The following is a 20,555-nucleotide window of genomic DNA, read 5'->3' as shown; positions in this document are numbered from 1 at the left end:
ATGAGTTCATACCAGGACAATGTAATGTAAAATATATTCCTTTAGTGCAATCAAACAAGGTTCTTCTTCCACCCCTGCACATAAAACTTGGATTGATGAATTATTTCGTGAAGAGACTAGATAACGAAGGTGACTGATTTGCATGCTTGAGAAGTGTGTTTCCTAATTTAACATATGCCAAACTTCAGAAAGGAATTTTCATAGGATACCAAATTAGAAAACTCCTGAAAAACAATGTGCTTGAAAGTTAAAGGAGGTTGAACTGGCAACTTGGCAATCATTTAAGGCGGTGGTAGTATATGGTTTTTTAGTTATATAGTATCAGTGTAAATACACCATAGTTAACCCATAAACTTGAACTACGTATGTAGCGTAGAGGGCATCGTTTTAATTGTATCTCATATTGTGGTTGCCTTCACAACGAGATAGAATGAGATAGCTGCTATTGCATTACTTCAAATAAATAACACTTCTCTAGTAGAGAAGACTACTGTTATTTATTTTCAGCGGTACCACCACCCAAACAATCGTTTCGAGGCTATTGGGCTTCATCATCAGTGGGCGGGCAGGTACCCAGGTAATACAACAAGCCATCACAGTTGCGAAGTTATATCCACAATATGAGAGATGCCAAAAGGGTGTGGTAGTAATGTATTTTGAAAACGAAATGCACAAGGCATAATCTTTATGGGTTTTGATATTTACACCGATACTATATAGTTAATTATCAAAACCCATAAGGATTATGCCTTGTGCATTTCGTTTTCAAAATACATTACTACCACACCCTTTTGGCATCTCTCATATTGTGGATATAACTTTGCAACTGTGATGGCTTGTTGTATTACCTGGGTACCTGCCCGCCCAATGATGATGAAGCCCAATAGCTTCGAAATGATCGTCTGGATGGTAGTACCGCTGAAAATAAATAACAGTAGTCTTCTCTACTAGAGAAGTGTTATTTATTTGAAGTAATGCAATAGCAGCTATCTCGTTGTGAAGGCAACCACAATATGAGATACAATTAAAACGATGCCCTCTACGATACACCATAGTTAACCCATAAACTACATACGTAGTTTATGGGTTAACTATGGTGTATTTACACCATTACTATATAGTTAATTATCAAAACCCAAAAGGATTATGCCTTGTGCATTTTGTTTTCAAAATGGTTTTTTAGGTAATAGGAAAGAAGAAAACTATGAAATGTTGGCGTCTAATTTACTAAATGCTACAAAAACATGGGCTGTCAAATGTCGTTGAAAATTCAAAATTCATTTTTTTCTTCATTGCCATCTCGAATTTTCCCGAAAAATCTGGAAGTGTGAGTGATGAACAAGGGGAGTGGTTTCATCAAGATATTTCCACAATGGAAAAGCGATACAAGGTTGCTGAGATCCTGTAATGATAGGGATTACTGCTGGTTCCTTGTGAGGGAGAGTAAGCAGGAATATAAGAGAAAATTCTTGGTAGTAAACATTTTTAAAAACAATTACTGGTATTCTGATTATATATTACTGAAATAACTAGTTTGCTATGATTTACAATGTTTTTTTCCAAAGTGAAATGAGTTATAGAGAACATTTTTTTTACACTTGTATTACAAACTTGAATTATACATATATATCCCTTAATATTTTAATATTAAACTTTGGTACATCTTTTGATGTAGATGTGATAGAGATTTTTTTTTTTTTGGTGATTTTTGGAATCAGCGCATTTATTTCCTCCAGAATCACATACTTTCATTGCAGAGGTATGACAAAAAATATTTTTTGTTGGCTAGTATTATCAGACCACACAATTCTCATCCAAATATCCCTAATCAGAAAGGCGCCTCCGTAGCCAGGTGGGAAGGAGCAGCAGTGCGTAGCACACGCTTCTTGATTAGACCGGGGTTCGAGCCCGTCACCACCAAATACGGAGGATGCGGAAAGGTCAAGGGAATGACCACCGCATATTCCCGGAGCAATATGGCCTTAGTTGCTAATGCTCCTAAAAACCAAACAACAACAACAACCTAATCAGAATACTTATGTTCTGTTAATCAGCTAGTAATGCATCTCACTAAGCACAGCTGATCAGATACCATAATAAAAAATTATCCTTTTTATTTCTATATTTATTTTTATTATTAATGCAAGTGCATTCACCCCATACTATTTGTTGGGCTAAATATGTCTTGCAGCTATCTTCAAGCTATATCCATGAATATATGAAAAAAAAATCCTTATGAATGAAATACAGGAAGATTATAAAGAAATTTGGTAATTTTCTTGTGATGCACATTCTTGAATGTGTACTCATCCAGAATGATGTGCCTGTTTTACATTAGAGCTCCTGTTATGTTGAAAGGCCTATTGAGTAATATCTTCTGGACAAATGAAACTCATTTCATTCTTAGTGATAATATCAACATGCATAATTACATCATTTAGGTGAAGAAAAATTCACATAAGGCTGCCAGGAAACCATTATACAAAGATGAAGTGCATATGAACTGTGAACATGAATTATTATACCAGAATATACTGTGCACTGTTCCTTTAGCAGTTGCACCCCCCCCCCCCCTCCTGGAGTGATAGGCTCGTATGTCAATCAGACCATGTATAGGCTCACACTTTTAGAGACTGGTAAACATACCAGTCCCTAAAAGTGTGAAACTATACATGATCTGATTGACTAATGATTACAAAACTAATTTGGTAATAATTAATACCAGTCTCTTTGCCAGATGACAAACACTTCTACCCAGCCACTCACTGCTTGTACAGTGGTGACAACTGCTGGTCTTTCACGTACTATGTGGAAAAAGTCTGAGTCCATTTCATCAAGGTGAACGAATTTTTATGGATATGTTATATACTGCAACTGAAATATTTGGTTTGTAGTGAAGGCTGCCTGTTTTTTTTTTTTTTTTTACCAGAAACTGGGTTGTCATCCCAAAAAATATGAACTTTCATTCCATGAAATCCCAATACTTAGGAATGTTATTATGACAGAGATGCCCAACATACTAGATACTGATGGGACCCACATTAAACACACGTTTGTCACGCCCCACAAAAAATGTGTGTGCCCTGAACAGAATAATTCAGCCATCGCCTAATACAAGGGTTGGATGATAAGTTTTGCCTGTTGAATCTTAAGTGGTAAACAGTTGATATTTTTGAAATTAAAAAAATGTAAAATGTTTAGGATGTCCTCTTTCAGTTGATTTTTTTTTTTTTTTTTTTTTTGTCAATATTATACCCCCACCCGACCCACTGTAATACATTTCTCCCAGCATAAAACCATTTTTTTATTCCATCAACAAGGAATTCTGGGTCTTTGTTTTTGATCCATTGCTTCACTGTAATGTCATCCTCATAATGGTTGCCTTTCAGGTTTCACTTCATGACTGGAAAGAAGTGGAACTTGAAAAGTGTGAGATCAGGAAGGGCAGGGAAGAACAGTGAACTTTTTTCCCAGTACCTGCCGCATTTGTGAGAAATGCATTGTTGTGATGGAATGTGATTGGTTTAGTGCACTAGAACCACAGTCTTTCTCAGGTTCCTTAGTGTCTCAATGTACTGCTGAGAGTTGATCGGTTTCATCACAATGACTCCCCTGTTGTGGGGAGTCATTGTGATGATATTTCATGGATTGTCTCTTCTCTTTAGGATTAAAATGGTAGACCCATGTCTCATTTGTAACAATTCCAATTAGAAATCTGACAATTTCTGACAAATCCAAACTATTTTGTCCTGCATCTCCACAGTCAACATTTGAAGAACCCATGCAGCCCAAATTTTTTGATAACCAAGGAATCCAATAATATGGCCCACCCTTTCATTTGAGATGTTCAGCTTAGCGGCATTGCAGCTTTGAGTTATGGGATGATAACCTTGAATCATATCATTCACAAGTTGTGTGGTGCCTCCGTAGCCAGGTGGGCAGGAGCAGCAGTGCGTAGCACACGCTTCTTGATTAGACCGGGGTTCGAGCCTGTGACCACCAAATACGGAGGATGAGGAAAGGTTAGGGAATGACCACCGCATATCCCTGGAGCAATATGGCCTTAGTTGCTAATGCTCCTAAAAACCAAATAACAAACAAGTTGTGTGTTTCATTGGATACTGTTATCAGTCTTCCATTGTCAGGTTTATCATTCAAATTGGCTGTTCTTGGTTCACTATCTTCACATCTCTTTGCCCACTTACGCACGATGCTTTCATTGACGCATTCATCACCGTAAACAGCCTTCATTCACTGATAAATTTCAGCAGGAATGATCTCTGTGGTTAAGAATTCAGTAATAGCACAATGTTTTAAGTTTGTTGAAATACCTACTGCACTAGCACTCGTTCTAATGGATACTGATTGAGTTTTGATTATGCTACCGAGTCAATGTTGCCCATGTGTAGAGGACATTGTCTCAATTGTTTACGTAGTGATGAGTCAACAGGCAAAACTTATCAGCCTACCCTTGTATTGGGCAGTGATAGTTCTATAAACACACACAATGCATTAATGGGCTGAATGTTTGATAGTTTTGTAAAAATGTAGGGCATTTTTTTCAACCAAAAGAAAACTCAAAACTACAAGCATTTAATATCTGTGTTTCTTTGTTTGAGTAATAATTAGGCAAAACTTATATTTAAGCCAGTACTTTAGGATTTGGAACTCATCCTCAAAAGAAATCCAAATTTACCAGACAAAATCCTAGCTCTGATAGTATATTTATTTATATGTATTGAATTTATTACAAGTGCATGTGGAATTCAAGTAAAAATTTTCTTCATATCAAGAAGAATTAACTTAAGTCTAATTAAGGCACAGAACATTTCTATGCCTTAATTAGAAATAAAGTATAATTGCTACAAATTTTATGTATGGAAAATTTTTGTTTTTATGTAATGAAATTAAAATTTTTCATATATATGTATATATATATATATGATGTGTGTGTGTGCGCGTGTGTGTATGACATTTGTTTACTTTAAAATCTTGCAGCAAGGTAAACACTGTATTCTCGATGTTAGTGGTAATGCCATCAAAAGACTTCAAGTAGCAGGATTATATCCCATTGCTATATTCACCAAGCCAAAATCTGTGGAATTCATTATGTAAGTAAATTTATTTGCTATAGTAATATACACATGTGTACTATAAAATTATATAAAAAGAAATGGCAATACAATTAGGAAGCAGTTAGACTTTGTTACTCATTTTTCTGTGGAGAAATGATGATCCTTCTCACATATTCTCATCACCTTATTCTTTTTACCCTGTCTCTGATATATATTCAGACCATCTTGCATTAGAACTTATCAAATTATTACTGTGATGTTTGTTTACTAAAGTACAGGTCACAAAAATTTAAGCAGCAGCACTGTTTGTTACTTATAGATTACATATAAGGAAAAGGTATGAAAATTCCTAACTCTGTCAGTACTTATAAAATTTTATGTGATATTTTTTTCTTAAATGGCAAACATCTTGGTTAGAGTGCTAAATATACTTTTTTCTTTACTTGAAGGAATAACAATATAAAAAACAATATTTAGGTTATTTGGTGAACTAATTATTATTTATATTTTTTGTGTGAGTGGAATATTTCTAATTCCCTGGTGACAGCAGCAAGTGCTTTCTGTTTAGTTGTAATTTAAATGATCATCTGCATTGTATCTTCCAGTGGATGGAATCTAACCATCCCTTGATGTGTTACTATATTTTCTTTTACTATAAAAGAGTCATCAGCTGTCCAGTGCAGTGTGACAGAAATGCCATTTTTCTGGGTCTCACCTAGGATTGTCTTAACTCCATGCTGGCTAAATAGCCATGTATTCTCTAGAAACTTCAGTCACACAGTTGTTTGGAGGGCTGATGACATCACAAATTCTTTATAGCAGATGCAAGTCTAACTGTACAGGAATGTGTATTGTAATTCTTGAAATGTCAGTGCATTAAATTTTATGTGTATCCATTGCTGTACCTCAGAATGAAAGAAATTATACTAATTTTCTGAATAGTGTAATTTAACTATTGCAAGTATTTTGAAAATCAGGTGACTACTTTGTTGTTAGTTTGCAGAATATCAGAGATTATATTTGAAACTTTTATGTACTTTTTTTAAACAGGGAAATAAATAAGAGGATCACAGAAGACCAAGCAAGAAGGACATATGAACGTGCCCTCAAATTAGAACAAGAATTTGCTGAGTATTTCACAGGTAACATAAACATTCATAGTACGCTAATTATAATACTTTAATGTTATTGAATTTCAGATCCAAAAAAGAAGCAGAATACTCATACCAGCTTTAAATAATAATTGTCAGAAAAATCATTTACTTGTTACATTCTCAAGTGGAAAGAATTTCATTTGTCTAAACAAGCAGCCTGAAATGGATTTTATTTGAAAGCAAGCAGGTTTGTGCTGACAATTTTTTTCACAGTCCAGTTACTTGCACCTGCCTTCACTTTACCTAAAAGATTGTGTGGTTTGTTTTACACTTTCAGTACTGGATCTTAAACTACATTCTTGACCCTGAGATAGCAAATATTTTCCAAATCTGTAATCAGCTGAGTAGTACTTTTCTAAAATCAGTTAATTAAGGTCAAAAATTAGTGGCTAAACAAGCATTTTTTAAGTTAGAGAAGGAGAGAAAATCTTTATTGCAACTGACCTGTTACAGCACATGGACCAGAGGTTAAGTTCTTAAGCTGCTGCTCCTAATTTTTTTTTTAAGAGTATCTTATTTCATAATGCAATGGCACAAATCATTCGATTTAAAATACCATCTTGCTGTCATGGCAAGTCTCCTTGCATAGTAAAATATTACACCCATAAAAATTTCCTTCCCACTTTTGAAATGTCTAGAAATATATTCTTTGATTATTTGCAATTTTTTTTAATAGGCTTTTAAATCTGTTCATTACACTGTGGTTTCATGTTCTTATTTATTAAAGCAGAAAATCCTAAATCTTTATTGGTTTTAAAATCAACATTTGATCCTGTCCAAGAATGATCTCTTCATACACTTATAAAATCGCTTTGTATAATTACTGAAGCAGTTTTTTAACCAAAAAGGTGTTTGTGTTTTAAGAGAAATGATATAGTTATTGTTAAACTTCTGACCTCTCCTCACTTCTGTTTGTGACTGTTTTCACTCCCTTATATCCTTTCCATCATCATAGAGCATTTTGTTTTGAAATTCACTGAAACTGAATGATTTCATTGAATCTTCAGAACAACAGGGTTTCAAATACATTTTGATTATCCCTTGCAGATTTATAAGTATACTAAGGTTTTAGAGTTTGTGCTAAGTCCAGATAAACCTAAATATGTTATTTTTAAGAAAGATAGCATATTTTAATTTATCTTCAAAATGTCTGCTAAGATGTTCAGTTATGTCTGCTACCAGCATGCTTGCTTGCTTGAATGGCATTGTTTTTAAACATGCTGACATGTGGTGGTGCACATGTCAGCTGTATTTTGCCTGCAGATTTTGTGGTTTCAAGACTACATGTTATCTTCAGTCATCTCTCTGCACAAAAAAAAAAAAAAGTTTAGGAGGAGAGGTCTTTGATACTTTGAGGGAGGGGCATACAACCACTCCTGCAACTTATCCATATGAGAAGTATGTTAATATATCTGGAAACAAGTATATTTATTGCATGGAACTGTGCCATTTGTTAATAATTCAAGATAACTCTGCTCAGTAACAGTGTCCTTGGAAACACCACGTTGAATTTTTTGGTGGCTCTTTATATGCACTTCTAAGTTCGGGCACTTTTTGATGTTTTTTTCCTCCCATATCTTTCCTTATTAATGTTGTGAACAGTTTCATGTTCTAACTTATCATAGAGGTGGGTTATTGTTTGATACTCTACCCCATACTGACTTTCTCATACATGCTGAACAAACCTCTAATACTTTCATACTTCCAGTCCCATTTCAGAATACAAACCTTTCTTAAAACGTTAGGTGGTCATCACTTAATCTGCAATGTAATGAAGACTTAAAAACCTAATTGTTTATTTTTGCTTTAAAATTAACAATTAGGTTTTAATATTATTTAAAGTGTTTATACATAGTTCTGACTCATCTTGAACTTTATGTAAAGTGTAAAATAGTACAGTACATGTAATTCTTAAAATAGTACAGCAGCACTATTTTAAAGAAATTCTGGCTTTTGAAAATTTATCTCCTCAACAAAGTTCACAATAAAAGCAATGTAGTGAACTATATCAATTGTTACTAGTTCTCTCTCTTTCTCTCTCTCTCTCTCTCTCTCTCTCTATATATATATATATATACACACACACACACACACACACACTTATTAGCGAAGAATTATTTGTAAATTTTAACATTATAGATAACTTAAGGTTGTTAATGAGATCAGCACCGATTAATGTCATCTAAGTGAAAGATTGTGCATTACATCGGTCTGTATTGATATGTTCTAGATATGATAGAATATGGTAGAGTAAAAATATATCGGATTAGTAATGAGGTAGCAGGTTAAGTGAGATAAGGTGCAGTCTGCAAAAGACCTGTGCGTCAAAAATGCCCAAGTAACTTGCAAAGGCCAATGCCGGCACTGGCAAAACCTAGAAGTACAATAAAAATACCACCACTTTGCTTATTGGAGGCTTGAAGTGGCGAAACCCATGTTTAGTCTCTAGAGCAAAGTTTCTGGCATCCCCCTCTCTCCATACTTCTCTTTCAACCCATGCACGGTACTAATATATAGGTTTTGATACCTTTCGTGTTTGGGGTTCTCATTAAAAAAAAAAAAAAAAAAGTAATATAAGGTGAGAGTAAAACAAAATGAGATAAAACGTAAAGCAAAAAGAGATAAAAGTAGTAATGGTGGTAGTAACATAAATTGAAATATGATAGAGTAAAATTATAAAATAATAAGGCAAAGTTATAAAAAAAATATATATATATAGCTTTAGATATATAGATTGCCGATTCTCAAACCTTGCTGCACCAAACTTAGGGACTTGAATTAGTATTTAAAATTGCAAAAAATAACTTATGTAGCCTCTGCCATCAAAACTAAAATAAAAATGAGATAAAATAGTCTCCCACATTTTTGTGGGAGACTATTTTATCTCAGTATAACTTACAAATATTTATCTAATCCCTGCCTAAATGTACATAATAATCCCTTTGCCATTATAAAAGCTGGATAGTAACCCATTCCAAAGCTGATTACTCTTTGATACATCCGGCATACAATTATCTTTTCTTAATTTGAATCTCCATTTCCTTGTTTGGATGATCCCAGAAAGAGAAAATAAACGTTTCGTAAGAGTACACAACCCTTTTATGACCTTACACCTCACTTCAGCATAGAGTAAGGCACTTGCTGTTTGAATATCTCTCTGCATCCACGACTATCTTGTTGCCCTCCTTCGTAATTTTTCAAGCAAGGCAATCTTTCAATCTTTTTTGAAATGAGGTCTCTGGACCTGTATCCATTATTCAAAATGTGGTTTAACCATTGATCTACACAACAAGATAATATCCTCTTAATCCTCAATGGCAAAATTCCTGAACTTGTACATCATTGACATTCATGTGCTGTCATTGCAGCCTTACTATACTGTGGAAAAAAACTTCATATCAGACTGTATTCTAACCACAAGCACTAATTTAACTGGAGATTACTGAGATCCAGATGCAGTACCTTTCATTACTGGCATTAAAGAATATCTACCATTTTTAGACCATTTTTTTTTTTTTTTAAATACTCCTGGACGACCACACGGTCAGAGGCATTCACAAACTAGAGAGAATAAAAGAAACAGCACCATATTTAGCAGTCATGGGCTTGAAACACGGTCACTCAAGGTATGTGTACTAAGCACCCTGGCACCTGACCACTCGGCTGCATTGGCCTATTAGTGTTATACAGAATCAGCCAAAAGAAGAAAAAAAATTTCCCATTTCGCCCATCCGGTCACTCCAAATGTTTGTCTAGTTCAGCCTTAAATTTATTTAAGCTATCAACTTCCACAATAACAGATGGAAGTCTGTTCCAGCAATCAACTACCCGCTGGCTAAAGGCAAACTTCCGCACATCTATTCTACAACTGTCTTTCCTCAATTTGAATCTATGCCCCCTCAGATTCTTAGTCTGAGCAAGCGGAAGTATCCCATCAGCACTGAGCCTGCTCAATCCATTCAAGGTCTTATACACCTCAATCAGATCACATCACAGGTGCCTAGTCTCCAGATGCTGCAATTCTCTGTCTCTGGTTCTTAATAGCTGCTCATCTCACCAGTCATTACCTTGTCTTACAAGAGATTCAAGACCATGTTTTAGCTTTTATGATATCATTACAATCAAAGTGATGTGCACTTGCATTCTTAATTGTAGATTCCATCATTTTTCCTGCTACAGAAATCAGACTTACTTGCAGTTCATTAGTTGCCTAGATTACTCTTGAAATCCTCTTTGTGCATGGAAGAAATATTTTCACATCTCTAATCTTCTGGAACATCACTCAACTCTAAGTTACCTCTCTATTATTATATACAGGGGATTGATTATGACCTTGGATACTTCTTGCATAGAACACTTGATGTCATAGAGCAGGGTGGTCAACGAGTCGATCTACCCTCGATCACGATGAATTTTAAATATACAGTCATTCCTTGATTTGTGCACCTTGTGCAATGTAATTTTTGAGATGGTAGATCGCGGCACATTTTGAAGGAAAAAAGTAGATCGCATCACAAATTAAGTAGGCCACTCCTGTCATAGAGTATTAAAGTCTGCTAATTTCCAGTTATTAAATTTTCTTCTTCTAAAGTAAAGAAGTCAGCTCACTTAAAAGAAAGGAAAGACACTTTTCTTCTTGTATTTATGACTTACTTTATTAACATATTAACCTCTCCTTATTGCTTCGACAGTGCTGACACCACTCTTTCAGAACAAAAAGGAGCAACACAAAACAGATCCAAATTTCATAGATAAAGCAACCTAAATGCATCCCATGCAAAAAAAAGGAGGAAAGAAGGAACAAATCATACCACCTGTTTATATATATATATACGTGCACACATGTATTTGGTGAAGATTGATGAAAAGAGGAATACTGTATACTAATTTATATTAATAATTAACAACACCATACTATGTACTTCATATATATAAAATACACTTCTCCACAGATAAACTATTGAGTAAGCTTTCCCATTTTTGATACAGAAGTGTTGCAAATGTGGCTGATCCTCTCAGAGTAGTTTGATATGATCTGGAGGTATGCTAGTAAAAATGGCTGAGCATAGAGAGACAGAAAGAATCCTGAAATTATCTACCTTTGGTGGAATTCCCACAATGGTTACCCTTCATGCTACTCTGAACTCCTCTGAAAGGGTAATATCAGAATGGAATCTGTTAAATGTGCCAGAAGAAGAAATTGTTCAGGAATTAAGTGATCAAAATGTAGTGCATGCCACAAGAATTGTCATCAAAATGGATAGACAGCCTCTTCCTGCTCAGACAGTTATATTCACAAAAAGTGTCAATCTAAAACATTGTCAGATTAAAACTCTAGCACTTTCTAAATAATGAAAATTATTTGTGATGATGGTTTCATATCAAACATGGTTTAATGGGCTGCAAATGAAAAATATCAAAAAACATCAGTGTGTGCAATCCTGAAGGAGCCACATGTGTGATCCAACTCTATATGTAAATTGTGCAACAATCTCGAGTCTCCCTCCTCCTTTTTTGTAATTTAATTATAACATTATTTTCTGTGTAAACATTGGACAATGCAAAAGTATTTTTGTAAAACTCTTCTGGTTATGCATATTAATAAATTAAATTTTTTATTAATTTTCTGTTATTAAACAACTGACTTCACTTAAACATTCTTACATTCCCATACATCTATTATTACATATATGACAGTAAACTTGGTATAGGAATAATTGACAAATAAGCTTGGAGGTGCAATATAAAAAAGATTATGCACCAGTGATTTAGATTAAATCTTGATTGTGATCAAAATCACTTTTTAATTATAATTTAGCAGTTTTATAATTAAAGTATGACTGTTTTATTTTTTGCAGAATATATTTGATGTTTTAATCTAATTTTTTTCCCCTCAGCAATTGTGCAGGGAGATACGATGGAGGACATCTATGCAAAAGTCAAAGTTATTATCTGCAACCAAGCTGGGCCAACAATTTGGATACCTACAAAGGAAAAATTGTGAACTAGTGTTTAAATGTTTGAAGATACATCAATCTATACCCTGCAAGCTTACTTTATCCTCCCCCCCCCCCAATAATAGAGTTCTCTCACTCTATTGATCTCATTGTTGGAGAAAGCAGGCATGTATTGTGCTATAATCTTTTTGTGAACACGTGCCCTTAAAACAGTCGGATTTGGAAGTTCCTGTGTACATAGTAGAGTGAATACATCCTTAAATTGCTGCTAGGTGGGGGGGGAAGGTGCTATCGAAGGAAAACTCTGGCTGAGTGACTCATAAAAGGAAGTTAGTGTGAATCATGAATGGCAGCCTAGATCGTACAGACCTCTTGTTAAAGTTGAAGAATCAGCATGTAGGGGTAGGGGTTTTTCAACTGCATTCCTTCTTAGATTGTGTTCATTATACCTCTTCCCCCACTGCTGTTTGGTCATGTGCTCCTAGTATCCCATATTCCTTCATTTTTTCTCCAAACCATATTTGTCTTATAGCTTGATAGTTCAGGAACTCTTTTTGCAAACTAGCATAAATCAGTACACACCGACAAAAAATGGAATTTCTTAAGTTTTTATATTTGTCAAGTTTGCTCTCCTAATCATGAAGTCGTAAATTAAAATGATCAGAATTGTGTAATTATGTTCTTTATTAAGTGTCAGTCTACTGTGTTCCTACTTTTCAAGATGTATATTGGTATAATTAGAAAACATTTTATTTCTCTATTCATTAATTTTATAACCAAACTGCTTGCTTCTACATTTCCATTTTTGCTACACTGCTGTTAAATGTGTGTGTGTCTCTTTGTTTGCATGCACACCATTTATATGGTGGAAAAAATGGAATGTTCTGTACGTTAACTGGCAGTAATGGGTTTATTGGAATACTTTGACCTGTGAGGCATGATGTGGCCTGTATAAAGTATTATGTGAACTAAAACTGACATTTTCATTATCACCACCGTCATCACCATCATCTCTAATCATCCAAATAAGGACATTGTCTTTTTAAGATGAAATACTGGCGTCTCTTGTGAGATCTGACTATGGCGACAGTAATACTTGGGGATGTTTGTTACTCATCACCACATTAAACTGCTTTTTGCTGTAATAACATCTGTAATAAAATTCACTAGCTAAAACTGAATCTTTGTGCTTCTTACTTTAGATTATACATACCTAACATAGGCAAAAATAAAATTAATTGCATTAATTACCAAAGTAGTTTAGAACATAATAGTGTCAGGCCTATGGGACAATATAACTAAAAATAAGTATGATTCCTAGATACTTTGTTATATATATGTAGTCATTGGCAAACCTTGTTTGCAAGAAATTTAAAGTGCATAAATTTCTCGTCATTGGTGCCACTCATGTAATTTTATTTCCCAGGAAGGACCGTCTGTTTGTAGCATAATGACTGTGGCAACTCAGGTGAGTACTTTGCAATATGTAAAATTGATGCCCTTTACATATCTTTCTTTCTTTCAAACTAAGGTTTGCTAATGGTTGCATCTAAAAAGAAATGCTTAAATTAAATACTTATTTTATTGCTATATTAATCACTTAAAAGGGGTAGCACTTTTTTATACTGTTTGGCAGAACAGAACCCTTTAGATTCTTGGCTTACTTATAAATGGTTATTTCTTAAAGTAACTAATAACAGAGTTTGTAATTGCATACAGTTTAATATATGTTGTGATTGAGAATGACTGCTTACTGAGCTGCATCAAGGAAGAACAAAAATATTTTAAAAAAAATTTGCTTTCAGTTAGAGAGTAAGCTATTGTCAGAATAAACATCCATTCCACCTGGTTTTGTAGAGGTGGGTAATTTTAAAGAAGGGATGGACAAATGAAAGTTTTTTTTTTTTTTTTTTGTTTTATTGCTGATGCTGTTTAAGTTGTTTGCTTCTCTGCATCATTTAGCCACTGCATAATGTTATATGCAATAGCTGCTTGATTATCCATGTTGGATGAAAAACAAATTTGCCTGGACACTCCACGAAATGAAAGAAAGAATAGTAAATGTTACAAAAATGTAAATTTATTAACATAAATACTGTATTGATATTTATAAAAGTAGACTACAGCATGAGAAGATGCGTCATAAAATTTTATATGAACTTATATTTTTTGAAAATAAAGAAAAGTGTAATTTGCTTTTTCCTTCGATTTTCTTCCAGCAAATGGTACCATGTAAATTTCAAAATTTACCAATAATCCCACCCTGTTAAAACTTAACAGGGTGGGATTATAGTAACCTCTCATGAGGGACAGAGTCAAATGCTTTGCTAAAATCCAGTCAAGGTTGTTCTCTAAATCCAGCTCATGAGTAACTGTATCAAAATAGCCTACTAAGTTAGTTAAACATGATTTTCCCTTAACAATGCCATATTGCATGTCCTTCGGAATGCCACATCTATCTAAATGTTTCTGGATTGTACTCTTAATCATTGCCTCTAAGATTATTCCTACCACTGAAATCAGACCAACCGGTCTGTAGCTACTAGCTTCACTCTTAGAACTTTATGTATCGGTGATGCATTGGTACTTCTCCAATCCAAAGGAATTTCATCCCCCCCCCCAGGTCCAAGGATTTCCTTATAATTAACCTCAATGGTTCAATACACTCTCCCTCAAAACTACATGGTATATGCCATCAACTCTGGGAGCCTTACTTGCCTTTATGCTCAAAAGTTTTTCTAATAAACAATCATCTAATTATGACATCACTAATTTCATATGGCTCAGCCTCACTCTCACAGCCTGTTCTCAGCACGGTCTTTCATCAGTAAAGACCGATGAAAAGTACCTATTCAATTCATCTGCAACATCAGCTGGATTATCTAAGACTTTCCCACACCCAGTGCACAAGGGTCCGATCTGATTAGCTTTCTTCTTTGTTGTATTCACATATATGAAAAATTCCTTGTTCCCATTCTTTGCTCTCTAAGCCAATGCTTTCTTATACACAGCCTTGGCCTCCCTAACCTTATTTGTGATACTATTACAGATAACTTGTGCCTGTTGTAGGCTTCAATACTTTTCGTGACTCTTCTAACTATCCCAACGCTATCTTTTTCTACTCTATTTGACTGGTCAGTTCTGCAGTCATCCATTTCGGCATCCCCTCCCCCACCACAATATTTTCTTAAATATGACTAGATGGAGTAGGCAGAAAGTGTAGGTGGGGATGAAGCTTCTGAAAAATTAAAGCATCTTCCCTACAATAACATTACAAAATGTAAATAAATGACAGCTTGTAATGGATTCCATATATTTGTTTATGTTATCCGACTTCACACTGACTTATGCTTCAGCAGCTATAGAATCCCTTGTTTTTCTGCATCCTGGATAATCGAAAATTTACTGTACTAATAAAACAAAAAGCCAACTTTCATTACTGAAACATCAGGGTTAGCCTATTCAAGAACATTCACTTTCAGGTCTTTTGCTGTTTATTATTATTTTTAATCTAAATTATTTTCCAGTAAATCATTTTGTTTCTGAAGTCAATGAATTTGAATTTCAACTGAGATTATTCTTGCTGGAACTGTTTTGATTAGAAAAGTGTGTACTAGCCATTAGACCCAAATCTATCACCAGTTATAATGATTTGCCATTGCTGCTTTATAAAGTGCTATTTGACAAAGTTGTATACAACACGTGACGAAAAGCATTTTGACACCCCTCCACAAAATTCCCCACACCCCTCCAATATAAATCTTATGGGTCTGCTTATGCAACAAGCAGTATGAGTTGTGAATCAGAACTTGGATTAGACTTTTTCTTTCTCTCTCTCTTTTTTTTTTTTCTTTTCTTTTTCTTGAAAAGCACAAGAGGTATTAAAACCTATAGTATTTAGTAATATGCATGGGTTGAAGGTTGAGAAGATGAAAGAAGATACCTGTTGACATGGAGACTCGAATTTCTGTAGATTGTAATTTTCGGGAAATATGTATGAAGGGAGGTTTGTTCCAGAAAACAGAAGTTGAATGAATAAATGAGGAAGAAAACTTGGTTCTGTTAGTTTGATGTTGGACAGTAAAAGGTTGTTGACTGGTTGCAGCTCGAGTTCAAACTGGTTTGGAAGAAAGAGTGGGAATTATAGAAGCCAATTCAGAACAATAGTGCCCATACAAAAGGCATGCAGCACAAACAATGTCTATGAAACAGAATGTGAAGAGAATTTGTTAAAGATGGGTCATTAATTAACCTAACTGCCTTCTTTTGAATGAAATTTAGAAACAAATCCTACCACGAATTTGTGATTTGTACAGAGTGAACAGCTGTTCAGAGGAAAAGTAACACCGAGAGTGAAAGAGAAAACAAGTTTTTTAGATGTAAAGGAAGCAATATTTGTAATGTGCTTATACCAAAAGAGATTAAAAGTCAGGTAATCACCAATAGAGATATATATGATCTTGCCAAAAATCAGAGTATCATCAAAGATAGGACAGGAGCAGAAGAATACTTTTTGCAAGAGAAGTTGAAGCTGTTTGTGCAGGGCAAGGTTTTTCAAACAGGAAGGTGGAATGCAATGTGCCATCATCAGCAAAACAAGATTTCTAGTCAGTGGATGGTCATTTACATACAAGAGGAAAAGGGTGGAGAAAAAGAACAGAACTTTGGAGAATGCCAGCATTAAAATGGCAGAAGGTTATCAAATTGTAGCAGGATATTTAATGATTTTATAATAACAGAGCAAAGTGGAGGAGAAATTGTTGAAGTTAAACATAAGAAAAGCACCTGGGGTGGATGGGATCTATCCAGTTATATTAAAGGAGGTGGCAAAGCAACTAAGCAAACCCTTAGCCATAATTATGAGAGCATCCTTGGAGGGGAGGTTCACAAAGGGTGACACGAGTAAATACAGACCAGTTAGTTTAACTTCTGTTCCGGGTAAAATAATGGAGTCACTGGTTAAAGATGCATTGCAGGATCATCTAGACAAGACTGCAGCAATAATTCAGATACAGCATGGGGTTTGTTAAGGGAAAGTCTTGTCTGACAAATTTAATAGGATATTATGATGTGGTTACAAAGGAACTGGATGCAAAAAATAATTTTGATATCATATATTTGGATTTCAGGAAAGCTTTTGACACTGTTGTGCATGGAAGACTATTGTACAAATTGGAGCAGAATGGTATTAAGGGTAAGTTGCTACAATGGATAAAAGGATGGTTAAGTGCAAGAAGACAGGGGTGGTAATCAATGGGTACTGCTCTTCGTGGACTAATGTTATTAGTGGAGTCGCACAGGGTTTGGTGTTGGGTTCACTGTTGTTTTGTATATTTATCAATGATATTGATGAAGGTATATCAGACTTAGTGTCGAAGTTTGCAGATGATACAAAGGTTGGCAGGGTTGTTAATGACAGTAATGGCAGTGTGCTACTGCAACAGGATCTAGATAATTTGGGCAGATGGACTAAGAAGTGGCAACTGAAGTTTAACCTTGACAAATGCAAAGTACTGCATATGGGTAGAAGTAACCCCAGAGAAAAGTACCAACTGTGTGGTACTACACTTGAGGTGGTAGAAAATGAAAAAGACCTGGGAGTAATTGTGCAGTCAGATATGAAGTTTTCTGAGCAATGCAGATAGGCTGCCAGGGCAGGTCATGGAGTTTTGTCAATGATATATAGGAATTTTGCTAGCAGGGAAAAGGAGGTGATTGTCCCTCTGTATAAGGCAATGGTCAGGCCACGCCTTGAGTACTGTGTACAGGTCTGGAGGCCTCATTTTAGGAAGGATGTAGATTTGCTTGACCTTGTACAGAGAAGGGCAACAAGATTGGTGAGGGGAATGAAGGGATCCTCTTACCAAGAGAGGCTTAAGTTCTGCAAATTGCAGTGGCTGGAGACTAGGCACCTGCGCGGTGATCTGATTGAGGTGTATAAGGCCTTGAATGGGTTGAGCACGCTGAATTCTGATGGGATCCTTCCACTTGTTCAGATTACGAACCTAAGGGAGCATAAATTCAAATTAAGAAAGGACAGATGTAGAATAGATGTGTGGAAATTTGCCTTTAGCTAGCGGGTGGTTAATTGCTGGAACAAACTTCCATCTGTCATGGAAGTTGATAGGTTGAATAAATTTAAGGAGGAACTGGACAGGCATTTGGAGGGAATGGCGTGATTTTTTTTTTTTTTTTTTTTTGACTGATGCTGCATAAGCTCATACACTTGCTTTCTTGCATCACATGCCACTACTACTATTAGTGGAGAAGTTAGAAGACAGAGATTCATCTATTGTTACCAACAGTAAGCGGCCAGAGAGAATTGGATGTTATTTATTTGTTATTTTTGGTTTTTAGGAGCATTAGCAACTAAGGCCATATTGCTCCGGGATATGGTGGTCATTCCCTGACCTTCCCGCATCCTCCGTATTTGGTGGTGACGGGCTCGAACCCCGGTCTAATCAAGAAGCGTGTGCTACGCAATGCTGCTCCTTCCCACCTGGCTACGGAGGCGCCGAGAATTGGATACCCAATTACAAAAAACAGTTGGCAGCTTATTTAGACGACCTTTGTGCCAAACACAATCAAAAGCCTTTAAAATGTCAAGAGCAATTGCTTGAGTTTCACCAAACTTCGAATTTGTCCATAGATGGATAACATAAGCGAGAATATCACCAGTGAATCGAAACTGATATACCGGCAATTATTAATAAGATGGAAGGTTTCTAGATAGTTTGAGTATGAATTGATTTCTCCATTACTTTAGAAAGGGTAGAAGTAAGTGAAATGGAACAATATCGGATGTGGGGGATTTGTCACCCTTTTTAGGAACTGACTGATGAGCAAATTTCCAAGGAGGGAAAACACCTTTAGAAGAAGACAGTGATAAAAGGTGAGATGGAACAGGAGTTGGAACACAAGTTTTGAGAACTAGTGGCGAAATATCAAGGAACTGGAGCTTTCTTATCATCAAGATAGTACAAAATCCTTCAGACATCTTTTTGACAGGAGATCACAGGATGTTCTGAATGGAGTGTACTGGGAATGGAAGGAGGTGGTTTACCAAGATCAACAATACACACGAGTTAGAAGAAAAGTACAATACTAGCAAGTCAGTTTTATCTTTGGCTGAACTGGGAATAGTGATGGGCCAAAGTTGCAACCAATAAATAGCTTTGACAAGAGACCAGAATGCTCAACTACCCTTTGGACAAGGAGCAAATTTTCTAGTCTTATCCTGTTCAAAATCTAGTTTGAACTGATTAATAACTGCCTTACAATTGTTGCAAGCAGAAAGTGAAGCTTGAGATTTGGATACATGCCAGTTGAGCTATGCAACATTATCTTGAACAGCCTTAGCCATTTTTCGGGAAACCAAGGTTTAGATAAAGGACGCGATTTTAAGGTGGAGTGTGGAATAAAGGATTTCATCCCTACAAGAAAAGCATTTCTATCAGAAGATTTAAAACAATGCAGTTTAAACTTCAACCAAATTCATATATATGTATTTAACTTCACCATAGCCAGGTGCATTATGGCCTTCTTGCCCTTGCACTGTAAAGTCCATAAACAAATAACAGTAGCTTACTGGATTAACTAAATGACTACTCTCTTATATCAATGTGTTAGAGATTGCTTGTGGGAAGGGGGGGGGGCAAGATCCAACAATATCTTTGAAACTGATTTTTAGTAGATTCATCAGATAAAAATATTCAAGTAAAGGAACCAAGCAGGTAGTAATCAGTGTATTGAATGTGGGGATAAATACAATGAAAAGACATAATAACAGAGTCAATTGGGATAACTGAAATATAATCTTTATAAGGAAATGTAATAAAAAATGCCAGAATTAGTTACATACTGCAAAGTATAACAAAAGAAACTTATTAAATGCTTATTTTCAACAAAACAGATGGTAAATTGTTGCAAAATTGCCAGATGCCAATGAACAAAAATTGTGCAGATTATTTAAAGGATTTTTCTTTTTATCCATTAACCTTCTGATGACCAGGTGACCAACGCTACTTTTTTTTTACAATATTTTTCTCAATTAATGTCTTAGAGACTTCGTTATTTTTTCAGCCAAGCTTTTCACCTTTTTCCAGATCTCATGGGGTAATTGCTTAAAAAATTGGAATACTTAACATAAAAAAAAATTTCTTGATTGGGGTCGCCGCCTAGTGACCCTACGTAGCCGCCAATGTTATAACATTGTAAAATGTAGTAAGTGTAATCAGTTTGTTTGTAGGAACCATGCCACTGTAATAAAGTCAACAACCAGAACAACTAATTTCAATGCAGATCTTCCGAAACTAGTTAATGTTACAGAACTATTTCGTTACCAGTATTTAATTTAGCAACTATATTTT

General features: G+C 35.3%; 1 protein-coding gene across 15 annotated transcripts in view; it reads left to right on the top strand.

The window, feature by feature from the left end:
• LOC150090662 (MAGUK scaffold protein DLG1-like) overlaps positions 1–13,351 on the top strand; it is an 800,778-nt gene extending 787,427 nt beyond the window's left edge. For 14 of the 15 annotated variants that reach the window (XM_090372078.1, XM_090372070.1, XM_090372085.1 and 11 more), the window contains 3 exons: positions 4,999–5,111; positions 6,126–6,217; positions 12,127–13,351. In XM_090372078.1, the coding sequence (XP_090228204.1) occupies positions 4,999–5,111; positions 6,126–6,217; positions 12,127–12,233 (312 nt within the window). In that variant the 3' untranslated portion in view covers positions 12,234–13,351. The remainder of the gene's footprint in view (positions 1–4,998; positions 5,112–6,125; positions 6,218–12,126) is intronic. The other variant, XR_016546888.1, reaches the window with a different exon arrangement.
• The last annotated feature ends 7,204 nt before the right edge of the window (positions 13,352–20,555 follow it).

This window comes from Mastigoproctus giganteus, chromosome 1, assembly GCF_048544385.1.
Source record: "Mastigoproctus giganteus isolate SK-2022 chromosome 1, ASM4854438v1, whole genome shotgun sequence".
Lineage (NCBI taxonomy): Eukaryota > Metazoa > Arthropoda > Arachnida > Uropygi > Thelyphonidae > Mastigoproctus > Mastigoproctus giganteus.
Note: the sequence above shows the minus strand (reverse complement) of the source record. Positions and strands in the feature narration are given on the sequence as shown.